This window comes from Artemia sp. Qi Xiang Cuo, chromosome 1, assembly GCF_049724085.1.
Source record: "Artemia sp. Qi Xiang Cuo chromosome 1, ASM4972408v1, whole genome shotgun sequence".
Classification (NCBI taxonomy): Eukaryota; Metazoa; Arthropoda; class Branchiopoda; order Anostraca; family Artemiidae; genus Artemia; species Artemia sp. Qi Xiang Cuo.
This window is the reverse complement of record NC_142794.1, coordinates 636,334-655,001: the sequence shown is the minus strand read 5'-3', so window position 1 is coordinate 655,001 and position 18,668 is coordinate 636,334. Positions and strand designations below refer to the sequence as shown.

At 35.4% G+C, this 18,668-nt stretch overlaps 1 protein-coding gene across 2 annotated transcripts in view; it reads left to right on the top strand.

The window, feature by feature from the left end:
* Positions 1-977: 977 nt before the first annotated feature.
* Positions 978-18,668, top strand: part of Fas3 (fasciclin 3) — a 263,488-nt gene continuing 245,797 nt past the window's right edge. The window contains exons 1-2 of one of the 2 annotated variants that reach the window (XM_089085990.1): positions 978-1,159; positions 12,496-12,695. In XM_089085990.1, coding sequence (XP_088942116.1) covers positions 1,123-1,159; positions 12,496-12,695 — 237 coding nt within the window. In that variant the 5' untranslated portion in view covers positions 978-1,122. The remainder of the gene's footprint in view (positions 1,160-12,495; positions 12,696-18,668) is intronic. The other variant, XM_089086032.1, reaches the window with a different exon arrangement.

Genomic DNA, 18,668 nt, shown 5'->3' with positions numbered 1-18,668 from the left:
CTAGCGAGGGAGAGGATGGGTCACAATTTTGACGATTGGACAGAGCCTTGGGTTTGATTGAATAGTATATTTATTTTTTAGCTAACAAATTAATCACCTCTCCGAAAAAAAACCATCGGAAAGAGTTTTTTCTTATATTGATGCCACAACAATCAGCCAATTGCTTAAAATAATTTCAAATAATTGTCCAACGGCAATCGAAACACCAAAAAAACCGTCAAAATCCAAAACCAGATTTGAATTAGTTTTTCTGTCGATATGACAGAATTTGCTGTTTCATTTATTTTTGTTTTAACGGCGGGCCTGTGCTTTGTAATCATAGCGTTGAAATCATATCGACATTTTGTTGTTTTGGACTATAAAAAAAAGAAGAAAATACTCATAAATGCTCCTTGCCAACATATAAATTATAAATTCAAGCAGTAAATTCAAAATCAAAGTTAAATTAATAATAATTATTTTTATAAATGATGGCTTGTCTGTGTTTAGTAATAGTAAACAAAAATCATTCTCAGACTATCCATGTTGAAAATAGTTAGACTTTAGAGTATTTTTTTATCTCAGGGTTCCAGGGTTCAGGGTTATCTCAGGGTTGGACACGGGTTCTTCAAAATTAGACCACCCTAAATAAGCATGGTTGAGTGCGGATTCTGATAGACCCGAACACAATTACTGAAGGCAGTAATCTATATAGCCCATGTCCAACTCTTTGCTGGATGTGGGGAAGCACGATAATGGAGTTTAGCTGAAAATAGATTTATTAAGCATTAATGTATAATATTTGAAGCTTCCACTGAAAAAATGCGTTCGATAGGCTATTCCGAATAAAAAATACCACAAATGATATCCTTACGCAGCCTAGCGAGACCATAGAAGAAATGAGACATCTATTATTATTGACTCTAGGTAGCGCTGTATGTAAATTCTTCTGCCCGCCTATTCTATTTAATTCAAAATTAGTCCTCAATTGAATCTCAGTGAGAAAGTTATAGAATATTATATCGAAAAAGATTTGCGTGTTGGATAAAACAAGTTTTTTTCAATCTCATGATAAAGTGATTAATAATTTATAGTTTGTGCTGTTTTTGGTTTTACGCAATATTGAACAATCTATTTAGAACCATGAATCAACTCACTTTCCTTTGTTGCTTGTTTGCAGGTAATTAGGGCCTATTTTTCGTGAAACAACACTTTTGGGCGTAGGTAATTTTACGGTTATTTGCACGGTAAAATTCTACTTTTGGCTTTCTTGGAAAGGGGTTAGGTTAGGAATAGGCCTATGAAACTTTCAGGTCTACAGGCTAAAGCATGTCCTGGGAAGGTGTTTTAAAGTACCTACCTCCACTCCTTCTCCCTCTAGAGTCCTGAAATTTGCCTGCATGACAGGTCTGTATCTATTGAAATTTTGACAAAACAACATTTTACCTTAATTTTCAGTTGTCAGTTTCTTTTTCTCTGGCTTTAGTTCTGAAAATGCAATTCCGATTGTTTGAGTAGAATTTTAAGCCATATTAATGTTGTGGATAAGGTTTATGTAAACAGGTAATCAGAAAAAACAACAACATACCAATTGGCCTAGCATCAGAATTTCATCCTGAATCCAAATATGACACTCATTTCTGTCGCAAATTGTATTCAAAATTAATTCTAAGTTTCTTTAAGTTTCTTCAATTTTCTTGTTTTTTTTTTTACAGAAACGTCATGGCGGCAATTTGATTTGAAAAATATAAAAATTTTGCTGAAAGTTCTGATTTGAATTGAAATATAGGCTACTAAATCTTGTTGAGAGGTGGGTCAATATCTACCAAATCATATTATTGAGTTAGGACTAAAGTGAATACACCATTTGATGCCTTTTTTTATGCTGATTACGAATATAATAGGCTAAGCATTTCTATCAGAAATGAATTTCAGCTCCCCCCCCTATATATGCCAATTCAGGGTTAGGTTAGGTATAGCCTATATAGGGGGGGGGCTGAAATTCATTTATATAAATTATATAAAATTTAAATATATATATATATATATATATATATATATATATATATATATATATATATATATATGTTTTTTGTTTTTAATTTAATAAGTTAAATAAAAAATATTTAATAATATAATAAAAGATTTTAAGTTTTTATATTGTTTTATCTTTGGACAAATTTTTTCTTTACCATAATGGATTGAACCTTAACTTTTTTTTTTTTTAGCCTAAAAAAATGAACTCAGAAATGATTCAAGTAAAAGAGGAAAAACTATAATGCAACAACAGTGTAAAAGCTGAATCATAGGGGGGATTGCTGTGGACAGTTTCAGGACACGAATAAGGGTATTTCTAAGCTTGCTTTCTAATTTTTTTCCCAGGGAGGGGGTCTCTTGTGATGGTATGATTGGAAGAGTTGACTTTCTAAATAGAATAGTTCTTGTTAAGTACTTTTGAAGACAATTTCGTAAAACACATTGGTCCTCCATAACAAAGAATACAAGTTAAAGAAATTAACATTGAGAATTGAGAGTGGGGTTTCTTAAGGCCAACGAAAATACTAGATGAAACCAAAGGGATCTTTTGGGAGGAGAACAGCTTCCCTTCTTCAGTGTTACATGTTCTCTCATAGCGCTGAAGAAGGGAAGCGGTTGTCCTCCCGAAATATTCGTCCAGTATTTTCGTTGGCCTTAAAAAACCATGCTCAATCATAATTTCCCTAATTTTTATTATTTGCTAAGTATTTTTGACTACTTGCATGTTATTCAGTAGTTTTCATGGTATGATCAACAGGGTAATATGAGTTTCACACCAATGTAGTTGCTCTAGGCATCTGGAAAAAAAGTTGATTGAGCACTGACTTTGTGGATTTGTCTTTAGCGAACCATAAAAAAAAACACAGATAAAAATTTGTCTTTTTGAATAACAACACAATTGTCGCTTAGTACTTCATGCTTTTTTGTTTCAATGTTTTGTAGACTATTATAATGAGTAATTAATATTAACTGATTAAGTTGATATGTGGCTATGGAACCGGTTTTCTTAGATCTTACATTCAACAAACTGTTCGAGTGTGTACCGGCTAATACGGAGGTACCAAAAAAACTAATTCAACTTTCTAACATTCACGGTAATAGTGCATACGCATTAAAGAAATACATTGGTACCACTAGGAGTAGTAGAAGAGGCTAGGTAAAATGGTATTTATGCATTAGCTGGTACCCACGCGATATATTGTGCTAACGGAAACTAGTCAAACGGGTATCTGTAAACAGAGAATGGGATCGCAAACCGTGGTTGGTATTGCGTTTACAATATTGAAGCTATTGGTTTTTGGGGTTTAGGGGGGAGAAGGTACATAGGTTAGGTTATGTATTTAATATGTGAGTACTGGTGCGTTATATGGACACTTCTAAAAAGTTAAGTTTGGTTAATTATAATTAAATAAAATAAAATAGTATTAATATATAATAGTTTATAAACAAATTTGGGCTATATATTTGCAAATTTGGGGTGGGTGGGGGGTATAAAACATAGCATATATTAAATACCTAACCTAGGTACCTTTCCCCCCTTAAACCCCAAAAACAATCGTTTAAATACTGCAAATCATTGAGAAACCACGGCTTTGCAGTGATTTATGTAGAGGGGTCTCTTGAGAATAGCCAGTTTGACGGGTTTTTCGTGACTGGTTTCCTTGTACAATATATAAAAGTGTCCATACAACGTACCAGTACCAATATATGCTATGCTTTACCCCCACCCCTTAATGTGCAACTCTATAGCCCAAATTTGTTTATAAACTATTATATATCCATCCTATTATATTGCATTAGCATTAACCAAACTTGACTTCTTCAGAAGTATCCACATAATGCATTAGTACCAAAGTAGCTAAAGTAGAATTTTACCATTTTCAATTATAAGTTTCTTATTCTGTAGTTTTAGTTCTGAAAATGCAATTCTTGTTATTTGAGTAGAATTTTAGGTAAATTTCTAATGGGCCATATAATTTAGCTAAGATGAAAGTTAAAACGTCATTTGATGCCCTTTTTTATGCTTCAAAATTCAATAATCGCTTCTGGGGCTAATTGCATCTTGAGCCCTTTAAGGGGCCCCAAAGGTATTTTATATGAGCTATGAAAGAGCATACAATAAGCATCAAATGATGTTTTCACTTTCATTCTAGCCAAATTGTATGGCCGATTGTAAATTTACCTTGAACTTTACCCCTTCCCAACCCCCTAATATACAAATATATACCCTGAATTGGAATATACACTGAATTGTTGACGGCAGTTTTGAATCGCAAAATTCAGCGCTATTTTTGTTCACAGCATTTGAAAAACTTGAAACGGTAGGAAAACGGTTAATATTTGAGTTGCCTAATAAATGAGGTTTGAATTGTTATAAATAAGTATTTTTGGAATATATTACTCTAACAACTTATTTATATACTAGTGATGTGTTTTTAAACCACTTTTCAATAACTTAACTAGTGTTGAAACTTCTTTGTGTGGTTACAAAATGAAATGCCTTTTGGGCCCCTTAAAGGACTCAAGATGCAATTAGCCTCAGAAGCGATTTTTGAATTATGAAAGAGCATAAAGAAAGGCATCAAATGACGTTTTCACTTTCATCTTAGCTAAATTATATGGTCCACTAGAAACTTACCAAATTTTAAGCCATATCAATGGGTGTTTTTTTTTTCAAAATGTATGAAATCTAGGCTATTCGTGGATCTTTAAAACTTCATAAATTAGAATTGAGCAAAATCGTGACGCTGAAAACAGTTTTGCTGTATTTCATTTAAGCAGGAGATCTATTTTGCAAGGTTTCACTTTTATAACACAAATATTTTTAAAGGTTATCAGGGGATAGGGCCCTCTAGAGGGAGAAAGAGAGGAGGTAGTTACTTCAAAATACCTTCCCTGGACATACTTTAGTCTGTAGATCTATCCCTGAAAGTTTCATTTTCCTAACCTAACCCCTTTCCAAGATAGCAAAAGGTACCTAAACTAGAACTTTACCGCTGAATTTCTTGGTTTACACAATTCTGGGGGTTAATTTTATGCATATTCATACAGACCTAATCTAGCTAGGATCGGGGTGTTGTCGTTGTTTTTTTTGGGGGGGGGGGGCAAATGCCGGAGCTACTACCCTGGCTAGGATGAAAGAGACATTTCCCAATAGTTCCTACTTTTCTCTAAAATCAATTAATCCTTACGTCCATGGCCTCTAGCCTTATCTGTCTTTCTTTGGTAACTTGAATGTTTATGGAATGGCCACACTTGCCTAGCACCGAGTGTGGTTGCCTGCAGTAGCAAGTGAGTAGGACTGTTTAAAGGGTATTTCCAGCAAGAGGTTTTCTCCTTCCCTGGGACAATTTTGTAGGTTACAAGGACATACAAGCCATACTTTGAATTGGTTGTTTTACTTGGGGAGTGGAATGTGGGTATCAACATTACTGCGATCCCCTCATTTACCTAATAGGCTACAAATGTATCTAATTTTTGAATAATTTCTGTTTTCCCATAAAATAAACCCAGTTATTTGCCAAGAGAACTTGCTGGAGAGCTGGAAACTTTTAAGAAAGCAATTCTTACTTCATAATATGTAGAATAACCATTAGCACACTTTGCATGCAGCCTTGCTATACTTTACCCTCAATCCCCCATGTAATTGTGCAAATATACAGCCCAAATTATATATTTTCGATCTATTCTCCCAATACATCTCAGTTGTTTCAACCCCTGTACCTGTAAATTGAATCAACTGTGTCCAAACAATACCGGAAAAAAAAGTTATGGTTGACCGAATGCATTGAAAATACATAATTTGGGCTCTATATTTGCCCATTAGGGAGGGGGGGGTAAAGTATAGTGAGGCTGCATGCAAATTTTGTTAAGATAAGATTTAATCACTATAAAATACACATAGAATATTGCTCTTGAATATTCCCCCAAAGGCTCCAACTCTGATTATTCTGCATATTATAAAGTAAAAATTGTTTTCTATTTCCTTCTCTCCAGTTAGTTCTCTTGGCAAATGTCCGTGGCCTCTAGTCTTGTCTGTCTTGCTTTAGTAACTTTAATGTACATGGAGAGGCCTTTCATGTAACCCTTTAACCCCACCAACATCCGTTGTTGTTAAAAATTATATTTTTGCCTTATGCCAGACTGTCAATAATGAAGTCAAAATTTATGAATGACATGCGTTTTTTCTTGTTTAAAACTTCAGAAATTTGAATTTGCAAGACATTAAGCCTGTTCTTTAACGCTAAGATCTTACATCTTTCTACACGAATTACCGTTCTTTAGTTTATCATTGTTCTAAGATCTTACAGCTCACTGATATTAGCAAAAAGTGCAAAGAACGCCATTTTTCTACCACAGAACAATGATAGGAGAACTTTGATGATATGTTCATCATTGTTCTTAGACCGCTGATCAGAGCAGAATGATGAAAGACGTTTGCAAAAGAACATAAGAAGTAAAGTCTTAGTCCTAAGATTTCAATTTTAAGCGCTTTTTGTCGAAAGCTGTAAGATCTTAGCACAATGATGAGCAAAAGAACAGCCTTATTGATTTGAAAAGCTCATATCAACACTAATTTGTTCCCAGCTATTGCCAACAAATACTGCGTCTTCAAATGTTTGTTGAACTTATCTAACTGAAGTTGAATATTGCTCAACTCGAGAAATTACACGGGATGTATAATTGGCGCTGTGGTCGTGTATAATTTTTTATTTTTATTGACGAAAGTAGCTATACTATGGCCTGGGAACCATAACTTTGATTTTTTTACCATATTCTTTTTTTGTTCTTATGTATTATAGCCACCCTACTCAAGAGGTAAAGTTAGGTTAATCCCAATGAAACGCACCAAAATATGAGACTTTAGTAACAAAATTATGGATACTATTTCGAGAATTTTGGAAATCAGGCCGCCCAGAACACATTATATTGAATACCTAACCTAAATTCCAGCTGTATATTAAATATTTAATCAAAATATATCCACATTGTAGTTTAACTCACTGAGACAAACTGGTTTTTCTCAAATGATGGACTTGAAGTTGGGTGGCTATAATACATAAGTAGGCTACCTTATTTTCTTGTGGAAGTTTTTACCTTTTTATATATATTTTTTTGTTTTTAATTTAATAAATAAATAAAAAATTATTTAATAATTTAATAAAAAATAATGTAATAAAAGATTTTAAGTTTTTATATTGTTTTATCTTTGGGTAAAATTTTTTTTTACCATAATGCATTGAACCTTAACTTTTTTTTTTTTTTAAAACAAAAATAGCGCTGAATTTTGAGATTCAAAACTGCCGTCAACAATTCAGGGTATATATTTGCACATTAGGGGGGGGGGGGGTAAAACTCAGAAATGATTCAAGTAACGGCTGAAAAACCATATTGCAACTACAGTGTAAAAGCCGAATCATGGGGGGGGGGGCATTACTGTGGACAGTTTCAGAACACGAATAAGGGTATTTCTAAGCTTGCTTTCTATTTTTTTTACCAGGGAGGGGGTCCCTTGTGATGGAATGATTGGAAGAGTTGATTTTCTAAATTGAATAATTCTTGTTAAGTACTTTTGAAGACAATTTCGTAAAACACATTGGCCCTCTATAACAAAGAATACAAATTAAAGAAATTAACATTGAGAATTGAGAGTGGGGCTTCTTAAGGCCAACGAAAATACTAGATGAAACCAAACGGATCTTTTGGGAGGACAACAGCTTCCCTTCTTCAGTTTTACAAGAGCGCTGCATGTTCTCTGATAGCGCTGAAGAAGGGAAGCGGTTGTCCTCCCGAAATATTCGTCCAGTATTTTCGTTGGCCTTAAAAAACCATGCTCAATCATAATTTCCCTAATTTTTATTATTTGCTAAGTATTTTTGACTACTTGCATGTTATTCAGTAGTTTTCATGGTATGATCAACAGGGTAATATGAGTTTCACACCAATGTAGTTGCTCTAGGCATCTGGAAAAAAGTTGATGGAGCACTTTGACTTTGTGGATTTGTCTTTAGCAAACCATAAAAAAAACCACAGATAAAAATTTGCCTTTTTGAATAACAACACAATTGTCGCTTAGTACTTCATGCTTTTTTGTTTCAATGTTTTGTAGACTATTATAATGAGTAATTAATATTAACTGATTAAGTTGATATGTGGCTATGGAACCGGTTTTCTTAGATCTTACATTCAGGAAACTTCTCGAGTGTGTACCGGCTAATACGGAGGTACAGAAAAAAACTAATTCAACGCTCTAACATCCACTGTAATAGTGCATACGCATTAAAGAAACACATTGGTACCACTAGGAGTAGTAGAAGAGGCTAGGTAAAATGGTACTTATACATTAGCTGGTACCCACGCGATATATTGTGATAACGGAAACTAGTCAAACGGGTATCTGTCAATAGAGAATTAGATCGCTAACCGTGGTTTGTCATTGCATTTACAATATTTAAACTGTTGGTTTTTGGGGTTTAGGTGGAAAAAAGGTACCTAGGTTAGGTTACGTATTTAACATGTGAGTACTGGTGCATTATATGGACACTTCAAAGAATTTAGGTTTGGCTAATGTCAATTAAATGTAATAAAAAATGAGGATTATATGATAGCTTTGAAATACATTTAGGTTACAAAATTGCGCGCTAGGGTGTGGGGGGGGGGGGTAAAACATAGCATATACTAAATACGTAGCCTAACCTAGGTACCTTTTTACCCCTTAAACCCCAAAAACAATCGTTTAAATATTGAAAATCATTGAGAAACCACGGCTTTGCAATCATTTATGTATAAGGGTCTCTTGAGAATAGCCAGTTTGACGGGTTTTTCGTGACTGGTTTCCTTGTACAATATATAAAAGTGTCCATACAACGTACCAGTACCAATATATGTTATGCTTTACCCCCACCCCCTAATGTACAAATATATAGCCAAAATTTGTTTCTAAACTAGTCTTATATTTTCATCATATTTTGTTTTATTTCATTAGCATTAATCAAACTTGACTTCTCGTGTGGGTACCAGCTAATGCATAAGTACCGGTAAACTAAACTGTTTGGTCATGTGCCTCTAAGAGATTTCCCTGGGTTGGGGCAAGTGCTACCAGGAGCTTTGTTGGTACTTCTATGTTAAACCCACTCTTTTATATAGTGCAAGTTTGGTTAATGCTAATGAAATAAAATAGGACGAATATATAATAGTTTAGAAACAAATTTGGGCTATATATTTGTACATTAGGGGGGGGGGGGTAAAGCATAGCATATATTAAGTATGTAATCTAACCTAACCTAGGTACCTTGGTACTCTTTCATTAGTTTGACTCTTTTATATCCCAAAATGAAGATACACTGAAAAACCCGTTTTTACAGGATGATACAAGACTCCACTCTAGAGAAATATAATAGTGTAGTTTTAATTGTGTATAAGATATTTGTAGTGTCGTTTTTTGGGTTTTTTTTGGGGGGAAAGAGGTACCTAGGTCAGGTTAGGTATTTAATATATGCTATGCTTTGCCCCCTCCCCCTAATGTGTAAATATATAGCCCAAATTTGTTCCTAAACTATTATATAGTCATCCTATTTTATTTTATAACATTAGCATTAACCAAACTAGCACTATATAAAAGAGTTTAGCTAATGAAAGAGTGTCGGTACCTTTTTCTCCTCCTAGACTCCAAAAAACATCAGTTTAAATATCGTCAACGCATTGAAAACCACGCTAAGCATTTATTACTGCATAGCAGTGTCTTGAATTAATCCATACAAAACGGGTTTTCTGTCGCGTCTCCAGTTTGACATATATAAAAGACCGTGTTTAAGATAGAAGTACCGCTTTGTTTATGCTAAGATTTAAGTGGGAATTTTTATATATCTTTTGTGTCTTCTTGGTTGGATCTGCCAGACGTTAATTTAACCATTTCTTTATTCACTTAAAGAAAAATCCGTGGTTGATAATTAAACTGGTTTCTAACATTTACAAATTTCACCGTTGAGATTGAATGCAGTAGCTGGAAGGCATAGTTGATCTGGCCTGTCCCACCTAATGATATACCTACACTTTCATGGCGCCTTTTGCTAGCAGTTAACTGTGTCTGTTTTGTTACCATTGAAGGCCACCAAAGCAAAAAGTTTACTGTAGTTGAATTACAACATTATTTTTGCATAGCAAGAAGGTGTAGGCCTCAAGGTATATATCCATGCCCCTCCCATGGGCGAAGTCACAATTATTGATAGTATCGTATACGTCACAACATTTCTGGTTTTCTTATAATTTAAGTGGCTCTCCTTTTTAAATGTTATTATTCTTTCCCTGGTGTAGTGGATAGTTTTCCCCTGCTCCCGTGTCCCCGAGGACGAGGGTTTGAGTCCTGGTGTCGCTGTTTATTTGGTTTGAAACGCGGGTCAGCGGTGTGGCTCTGTAGGCTCAGCCAAAAGTCGACCAAGCTCCAAATGGGTACCTGTAGAAAACACGGGAAGCGTCGATAATTTGCTTCCAACCGCGCAATGCACTCCCAGTAGAAGGCCGAGAGTTGAGAGGTTGGAACTTGTGCTACGCAGACCATTAGTCAGAATGCGAAAAAGTTTATCAAAGTGATCATTAATTGGCTTGTTCCTGCCTATTTTTTGGATACTGTTTTGGTTAGTGGGTATTTTACTTGTTGCGACGATGATTTACACCCCTCCCTCCTCCTATATGGATGATTTATTTTAGTTATATGAATGCGAAAAAAGCTTTGTCGATTAGTTAATAAAAAGTCTTTGTCCACATTTCCTTTTTCTGAAACAATTCTAGTTTTTGTCCGTTTGTTTTGATTTCAGCTCAAATATAATCATTCCCCTCTTTTTCATTGTTCCGTAGAGAACTTTGGCAACCAATGATGTTACTCGTCTTCAATCAGCATGGTAAAACCAAAAAAAGAAGAAATATACCTTGTGAAAAATGGATAATCTAAGTTATTGTCATACCCCTTTTCCTATTTTGAAGCAATTACTTACTGAGAACTGCAGATGAGTAGAGCGAATTGAGTAAACAGTTCAGTGCCCGTCACTTAAAATTTATTGAGAGAAAGCTACGCGATTGAAGGTAATCATTGTTGTTCAGAAAGAAGGCTCTAAAACATGAGTTGTCAGATCAGTATAATTTATCCTAAATATTCCCCTAAATCATTGAGTTTGTGCTGCAACAATTTTACCAAGGAGCTTCATAAAGGGGGGATTATCAGAAAAGTAGCAGCATATGTGATATGTGAGGATTATGGAAACATCGTGAGCTATCAGGGGTTGAGGGACTAAAAGCCCCCGGGATACATGCAGATCTGCAATTTTTTTCACATTTGTTCAATTTGTGCTCCCTTTCGTGTTTATAAGTTTTACAGTGGAAGATGCCACAACTTAGCAATACGTCGTGTGGCACCTCTCTACGCCGCGTGATATTCATTGCCTTGTATACCCTTTTAGTCTCTGCTTCTAAGGAAGTTCTACAATTATCCCCGATCTTTATTGAATTTTAACTTTAATGTTCGTTCCAGCTTTTATGCCGCCCTTTCCCATTCAATTGACAGTTGTTCAATTCACTTTTCAGATTGGGGAGCTCTTATTGGTCATAATTAGTTATATTTCGGCCTTCTTACTAAATTGATCATTCTTCTAGGTATCAACAATTATGATGTAAAAATTTTGAATTAAATACCCCCCCCCCTCCCCATCATTTCACAAACATAGTTCTGACATGATCTCTGGAAGATAAAGCAAACAGAGGTTCTATTCCTTGAGTTTGATTGTTCGCTTTTTCAAGATCTTCGGATCTTTCTATGGGAGGGTGTATGTGTGTTTGTGTGTAAAATACAATGGGTATATGCACCATAAACCAAGTGTCATAAGATGAACATTGCGTTCCGCGGTCGTTTGGCCAAATTTAAATGTAAACCATAATTCCTAGTGAATACAAAGAGGGGAGTCAACTCGGGAACGCCAGGGGGTATCCACTTTCAGCCACTTGTATATATGTCAGAACACCGCGTTTTCCGCGCAATTTTGGCACGCTTGATGTAGTTTCCGCTACTCTTGGCCCGCGCCACATGGTGTACCTAATTTCTGAAAGTGGGTGCTCCCTCGGGGGGTATTGGTCTCTATATTATATTACCCTCTCTAGAGTTTGAAACACTTCTTTTTAAGATTTTTCCACCAACAAATGCCCTTGAGTATTTTTATTGAAAGAATTGAAAAAAATTGCCCCCCCCCTTGGATTAAACAGATGTGTTCCCTTTCTAATTTTGTCCATATTGTATCAACTTCTTTTTTTTTAAACCGTCTTTGAATATGGATTCATTGAAAATAAAAAACAAAAATAAATGAATAAAAATAGTACATTTGCGTCCTTTTAGATAAAAAAAAATGTTTGCCCCCCCCACTCTTGTGAATTGACGCCACTCAATACAAAAATGATACGCTTTGACTATTACTGATCATCTTTTCTTAATTATAGTCACATATGCAGCTGTCGATATATCCCCTGTGAATCCGTTGGTCAAAGCTGGTGAGGAGATCACATTAATGTGCCGAAGTAGCAAACCTCTCGAGGCGGAAGATTGTGTTTGGACTTTGAATGGCGTAGCCATTCGTGTCCGAGATGCGTCCCGATACACAAGAAGTGGCGTACTAGAAAGAGGAGAATGTGGCATTAAGGTAAAGTGATTGTTCTCTGAAGTTGTGGTCCGAAGTTCTTTGTCTTACTAAAAACAAATTGTGATTTTTAGGCGAGCAAAGAATTGTGGCTTGTGGATAGGAACAAGTACGTTTCCCCCTCCCCTAAAATTTCGCCTGATACTTGTGTATTATATGGTACACATTCGAGAAGTGAAGTTAGGTTAATCCTAATGAAATATAAAAAAAAATATATGAAAATACAATACAGTAATAAAACTACAGAACAGAATTATGGTAGGGGGCCGCACAGAACGCATTATATTAAACGCTTAACCCAACCAAAATACCATCTCTGTATATTAAATATTTAATAAAATATGCCTAAACTGAACGTAACTTTCAACTGAGCCTAAACTAATTTCTTCAAATACTGGCAGGTGTACTGGATACTGTTCGATCTGTAGATCCGAATTCTCGAATGTGTACCATATAATACATAAGTACCTTTGGTACTTATTTAGTAACCATTAAACACGCGATAAGTGAAGTTTCGTTAATGCTAATGAAATAAAACAAAATAGGATGAAAATATAATAGTTTAAAAACAAACTTGGGCTATATATTTGCACATTGGGGGAGGGGGGTATAGCATAGCACATATTAAATACTTAACCTACCCTAGGTATCCTTTTTCCCTCTAAGCCCCAAAAAATTAAAATTAAAATATAGTTCCAGGAGGGAGAAACCCTCTGTTTATTCAGCGTCTGATTGTAATTACCGGGTAATGCCAATTTGATCTTTGCTTTTCTCAAGTGGCTGTCTCGCGTGTTTACTGGATACTATATAAGTACTGTACCTTTCCCCCAATGTGTGGACACTTAATTCGAATTATCAAATAAAAGGTGCTTAATATTGTCCCCCCCCCAAAGAGTTCTTTCATACACTCCTGAATATCAGTCTAGCTTCTTTTTTTTAGTGTAAAATTCTTGTCGAAATCTCGAGTCCTTCTAAGGTAGTCCTTCTAAGGTTTTCATTGCTTTCAATGAAAGTATAAAAAAAGACATTTTCAATAAATATACGTGGCCCTCCCCGATTGACGTCAACCCTAATGTTTCTGTTTTTAACTCTTATTGGTTGGTTTATTAGTTTGTTGTTGTTTTTTTTTTTTTTTTTGCTTTTACTGCGTTTATGGCACTATTTGCAAACTTATTTAGAATAGTTTCTCCAAACCTTTGTGGAGGTCTTATTTATTTTATTGCAGTCTATTCTATATAGCATTGTATATAAAATAATTAAGGATATCTGTCTTGCTTTACTCAATTCCGTTTTTTCCTAAGGTTTCTAATGTTTAGAGCTTATACTTACTAACAAAGCCTTATTCAGAAATTCATTGAAAACTGGGATTTCATCCCAGTTTTCAATCCTGGCCCTAAATTTTGTTCCTGGCACTAACTGCCAGGCACTGACTTTCAGTCCTGGCAGTACTGCCAGGCACTAACTTTTGCTCCTGGCGCTAAATGCCCGGCACTAACTTTCAATCCTGTCACTAACTTTTGTTTTATTTTGCTTATAAGACATTAGATATAAAAAAAGGATTATTTAATAATCACCATCGCTGCAAGTGTATCCTAGTCCCCTCCCCTAATGTGAAATGGTGTCAATTCATGAATGTTTAAGGGGGGGCAAAATTTATTTTTCAATTTCTAGTTTTTTTCAGCTTCTTCCAATGAAAATAAAATAAAAGGCATTCATTAATGAAAATACTCCCCGTCCCCGCCAAAAAATACATTTTTTCAAAATCTAGGAGGCACAAGCCCCCCGACATCCCTCCTGTGTTGACGCACTTGCTAATGGGGTCATATAGCTCCTGGACTATATACAAAAAGGTTGCCTTTATTTTCTTTGAAGTATTGCTCATCATCTATTGATTTAGTATCCCGAATAGAGCCAATTGGAAAAACAAAACAGATTATTTATGTATAACCTAGAGCTGAATTTGCCCCGATTAGAGCGGGGGAGCTTGGACGTAATTGCACCTGCAGTGACTATTGGATTTGGGTAGCGCTGATTGAATGGGATTTTGAATCGCATACTTTCTCTGATTTCTGCCCTATGAGAAAAAGTAGCCAAATTTTTTAGAGTGGAAATAGAAATTGCAGTTTTTGCTAATTTTCTGGAAAAAGAAGGTAAATTCAGCTGTAAATCGAAATATCAAAAAAGGGTGAAGACATTTGACGAAACTTTTGTATGTTTAAAATATTTAATTATGTTAGAGCCTGCCTGCAAGGGAAAGGACAAATCCCCAAAAGGTTAGAGGAGTCCCTCAGTAACCGAAAATGAATGTTTTCGGCTTTGTTATTTCATATTAATTCGTTTGCCTCAAATAAGTCAAATTTTTCAAAAACAAGTTTCTCGTCCAGTTTTCTAAATTTCCCTGAGGGGTCTTTGAACTAATCTAGGAAAAGGGACAAATTTTTCTATACACTATATGAAGTCTTGAACATTATTGGTACCATTTTTATCTGAAAGCAGCTAGCTTTATTGACTTTGTCTTCTTCGAAGTGATGTGTTTTCTCGGAAGGATTCTCTAAAAACTTTACTGGAAAATCAAAGTACTAGCCTAGTTAGACTTGCAAATATTCCAAAAAGAGGGAAAATTTGAAACTCTTACATCGTTAACTCTTCTAAAGAGCTGAGAATCGGCGGATGGCTTTAACCCAATAGCCAATTAAAACCTTACTTAGCAGATATGCATTTTATCGATTTTGCTCTAGTACAGGGATTCTTGGATGGTTTATCTGGTGAATTTTTATTTATTTATTTCTTATTATTTTTTTTACCAGCCGCAACATGAGATGAATTCTGTATTAATAAGAGTCCAGAAGAAAAGATACTTTTTGCGTTTTTAGACACTTTCATTTGAGTGACCCTGAATACTTTAGGGTCTAAGAAGGCCCTTTAAAAAAAGTGGGGTCTTTTTATTTACTTTTTTTAATCAAGCAAACGCCTTTCTGTTCAAATATCCCCTTATTAGTTAGGAATTTTAGTACCCCCGTACAATCCATAACACACTTGAGAAATTTGCTAAAATTTCCGTGTAAGATCTAAAATAACCGGTTCCATAGCGATAAAGAAAATTCACGGGTGACATAATGCCTTTGAGTTGTATAATTTTGGCTATATATTTGCACATTAGGGGGGTAGTTTAAGGTTAGGTGACTTTACCACCCCCCCCCCGCCCCTTAATGTGCAAATATATTGCCCACATTATATTATTATATAAACTAAAGTATTATATTTTCCATGTTCTGGTATATTTCATTATGATTAACCTAACTTCACTTCTCGAGTGTGTTTTGGATTGTACTGGAGTACCGGAATTTTTTAAACAGTAAAATTGAATTGTGAAAACAATTTAGCTGAAAAATAAAACAAACGGCAGTGCTGTAACCGGTCAGGCCAAACCACCAGAATTATTGGGGAGGCGTACTAAAGGTGGTGTTATTTTTTTTACTGATTTTGATAATTGAAAAGTTTTTGAAGCTTTAGAGATACCTTTCTTTGAATGGCTTAAGGCCCTTTCGCAATGAGATTTGGTACTTGTCTGTTAAACAGAACATATTCAAAAAGTGAAGTTAGATAATCATAATGAAATACCTTGGTTTATACGATAATTAGTTTATATAATAATACAATTTGGGTTATAGATTTGTACATTAGGGGAGGGGGGATAAAGTAACCTAATCCCCAACCCTTCCTGATGTGCAAGTATATAGCCCAAATTATACAAGTCCAATGAATTCCGTGACAGTCAATTGTCTTTGTAGATATGAAACCGGTTTTCTTTGATGTTACAATCAACAAAATACACGTAATGCTTTAGAATGTTCTGTTTAACAGACAAGTTCCTGAGATTTTACTAATACCGAGAATTTGGCTTGGCTAGAAGCCAACTAGATTTTATATAGACCTTCCTGATTGGATGGAATTAATGCTAGCTCAATCGCGGTATTAGAAGAATATGTGTGTGAATGGGCCTTTAAAAAAACGATTACCCTTCCTGTTAGCCTGGATAAGTTAACTGATCTTAAACTCACTTATTTTACCATCGCAGTTATTTTATCGATCCAATGGGTATAACAAAATATTATGCCTTGTAGCGTCAATGTGAATCTAACGGAAAAATTTTCTTAGACACTTCCTGTCTGATAGTTCAATTTGGATGAGAATTGGCCGCTGGGTATTAGACTTCAGTTATTTCTTACTTTTGATCTAAAGTTTTTGTCGATTGTATAGCTCAGGAATTTGCTTATCAGCATTGTTCAGTCCGTGACCCATTTATTTTAAGCCTGGATCATACGGTGCTTGATAAGTCAAAGGTTTTGTTCTACCTTGTAGTGCATATGATGATTAATAACACAGTGACGTTACGAGATGACAACCTTTTTCCTCTCTAAGATCCATCCGAGCCAGATTGGAAGGCGTCAGGACCACTACCGTCAGGACATCGACAAAAAATCCTTCAGAACCACTAACCGTCAGGGCATGACAGCCATAACATCGACACGTCAGTTCCTTGACAGTCGCAATTACTACCTGTGAGAACGTCGACAGTCATAACATCGACACGTCAGGACATCGACAAAATCCGTAACATAACATCTAAAATTTTAAAACTTTAGTCTTCTGGGGTTTAGGGGGGAAAAGGTACCTAGGTTAGATTAGGTTATGTATTTAATATATTCTATGCTTTACCCCCACCCCCCGTGTTGTGCTAATATAAGGCCAAAATTTGTTTCTAAACTATTATATACTTATTACTATTATATAAACTTTTAGATTTTTTTGCGATATCCTGACGGATTTTGTCGATGTTATGACTGTCGACGTTGTGACGGGTAGCGATTGTGACTGTCGATGTTCTGATGGTTAGTGGTTCTGACGGATTTTCCTTGTTGACGAAATGACGTTTAGTGCTTGTGACGGTTAGATGAAATGGTAGCACCCCGAGCCAGATCGGCTGTGATAATTAAAAGGGCGACTTACGCCATTTTTGCTACTTTTCAGGAGAGCCAGAAAACGGAAAAAAGTTTGTTGGCTGTGGTCGCTCTGAAGGGCGAGGCTAATAGAGATCAAGGGAACATATTCTAGACCAGCTTTTTCTGCTTTTTTTCAGTGGTATAAATTGAATTCAAGTATTCTGAGCAAGCTCGAAATTATTCCATTTTACGGCGTATGTCTCTTTTTTCCTTGACAAAGATAGGAGACATATGCCAGGTCCCCATGTTATAGCTCCATAAGAAAATCCTCTTCAGTCATTCCGAATTCCAAAAAATACTGAAGGAATCTGGGCATTTTGTTTGCAATATCAAACAGAGGCTGCCTCTGAGCTTTCTTTTGATATGAAATTTACCTGTGACCATCGTTCCGTTGAAGTACTAGAGACTTCTCATCCAATCTTACTTTTTGCACTAGCTTCCTCTTCCTTTCCCTTGGTGTACTACAGAATTACTTACAAGAACCTCCCGGATTGTGGCCATTTTGTTCATTTTATCAGACCGAGCGCATCTTACCCTCCTTTTATATTAATTCATCGTTTCGTCAAAGTACTTTGAAACTTTTCTTCGCCCGACTCTAACTATTCGTAGTCTTCTTCTTTCTCTTTTTGTACTCCAGGACTTTTGTTTTATTTCAAATAATACAAGAGTATAAATAAGGAACTAAATAGGCAAAACCTCTTGAAAGAACTTCGAATGATGCAAAGTAAAATATAGAAATCATTGGCATGACCTTTTTGGAACACTGGAAGATTTACTTCTACAAGACACACCAAAGTGATGATGTGTAAACAATGACTAAACACGTTTTGCAGTTCGTAGTGTCTCAGAACCAAAAATGGATTTTGATTAGTGCAAAATTCTACTTATGCTACTTCTACTTGAATCTACAAGAAGAAATGAATCACAAGGTAGCTTATCAGGTCGTTGTTTAAACATCATTACTTTGGCATCC